Consider the following 1,417-nt stretch of genomic DNA (forward strand, 5'->3'; position numbering starts at 1 on the left):
TTCCTATCAGACCCGTTAAATCGGTTCTAGTTACTTCGCGGTTCACGCACGATGCTGAAGCATAGCGCTTTTCACCATGAGATGCTCAGGAATCCGATACTCATGCAGTGGAACCTGATACGCACGCACCCAAGATTGTTCTGCGGTTGGATCATGTTCAGATCCGCATAATCCATTGGCAGGAATTTGACAGGCGCGAGCATGCGGATTTCTTGATGCAAACCCATACTAGCACATGCGCGCATGAGTAGTTTGTTGCCAGGCACACAGAGTTTTTAGTGATTGACGAGAGGATTTGATAAAAGTAGCAACGAAATGGCTATACTCAGTAGTCAGTACGTAGTCACGTATACCAACGTCGATTGTGGAGCCAAATAAACTAGCTTGCAGCAAAAAATGTGCCGTCACATTTGGCAACATGCACAGCAGAGTAACATCAAGTTAACCCATGCGACATGACATGCCATGAGCCCATGACGCAGAATTACTTACGCTAGCTGCTCGATGCTTCGGTCGATCTCCTCACGCTCAGCGGTCACGTAGTTCCACCCGGAGCTCCCGCCGAAGTAGCGCTCCCACACGCCCTCGGCCAACCTGTCCACCTGGATAGCCACCAGCTCCTCCTCGAGCGCCGCGCCGTCCTGCACGCTGCCGCCGACCGCCACCCTGCCGGCAAACACCACCTCCTCGCCGTTCTCGTCGACGCCAAGTTTCTTCCACCCGCCGTCGCCGCTAGGGGACGTGCGGTGCAGGAAACAGCCCACTTGGACGTCGCGCCTGTCGCCGTACGCGCTCGCGTTCGCGCCGCCGTACACCTCCAGGAGCCCGACCTCCACCCTGTCTCCCCACAGGAGCACGACCTCTTTCGCCGCCCCTCCCTCCGACGACCCCGAGGCGACGAGCAGGTACATCGCCGCGCAGCAGATGGTGGTGGAGACCACCAGCGGCAGGAAAAAGACGACGACCCTCGAGAGAGCGGTGCCGCAGACAAGCAAGGCGAGGGCGGACAGCAAGACCGATGAAGCGGTGGAGGCGGGGAAGAAGAGTTGGTTGCGCAAGCGCGCCGCGCATGCGTGCAGTTTAGCGCCGAGACCTTTCAGCAAACCGCGGGTGCATGCCGTAGTAGTCGTAGGGTTACTGGCCATGGCTGCCCTGCCTGGACCTTGGCGAGAAGTTTAAGCGTTTTGAATTGAATTTAGTCCGGGAATGGTTGGTTTATGAGTGGAAGAGATGGGCCGGAGAACATATTCTCTGGGCACTGTGTCGGGTCATGAGTCACTACTTTTTTTCTTTTTTGAGGGATCGTTACTTTGCAAAGAATCACGGTACAGTGCAACTTTGATGCAATATCCGGTTGCTCTTGCCTATTTCTGAGTATTCAAATTCTGAAGAAAAAATCTCGTGTGCTTACATCTGT

At 55.2% G+C, this 1,417-nt stretch overlaps 1 protein-coding gene across 1 annotated transcript; it reads right to left on the minus strand.

Annotated features, from left to right (window-relative positions):
- Positions 1 to 384: 384 nt before the first annotated feature.
- LOC119271453 lies at positions 385 to 1,172 on the minus strand. The gene has a single exon (XM_037553285.1). It carries the CDS (start codon positions 1,143 to 1,145, stop codon positions 489 to 491), a length of 657 nt encoding a protein of 218 aa, XP_037409182.1. The 5' UTR covers positions 1,146 to 1,172; the 3' UTR covers positions 385 to 488.
- Positions 1,173 to 1,417: the final 245 nt, after the last annotated feature.

The sequence above is a fragment of the Triticum dicoccoides genome, chromosome 3A (assembly GCF_002162155.2).
Source record: "Triticum dicoccoides isolate Atlit2015 ecotype Zavitan chromosome 3A, WEW_v2.0, whole genome shotgun sequence".
In the NCBI taxonomy this organism is placed as follows: Eukaryota; Viridiplantae; Streptophyta; class Magnoliopsida; order Poales; family Poaceae; genus Triticum; species Triticum dicoccoides.

What these genes read in the sequence shown, in the direction of transcription:
- LOC119271453 (XM_037553285.1), bottom strand. Translation starts at nt 1,145, where the DNA reads ATGGCCAGTAACCCTACGACTACTACGGCATGCACCCGCGGTTTGCTG.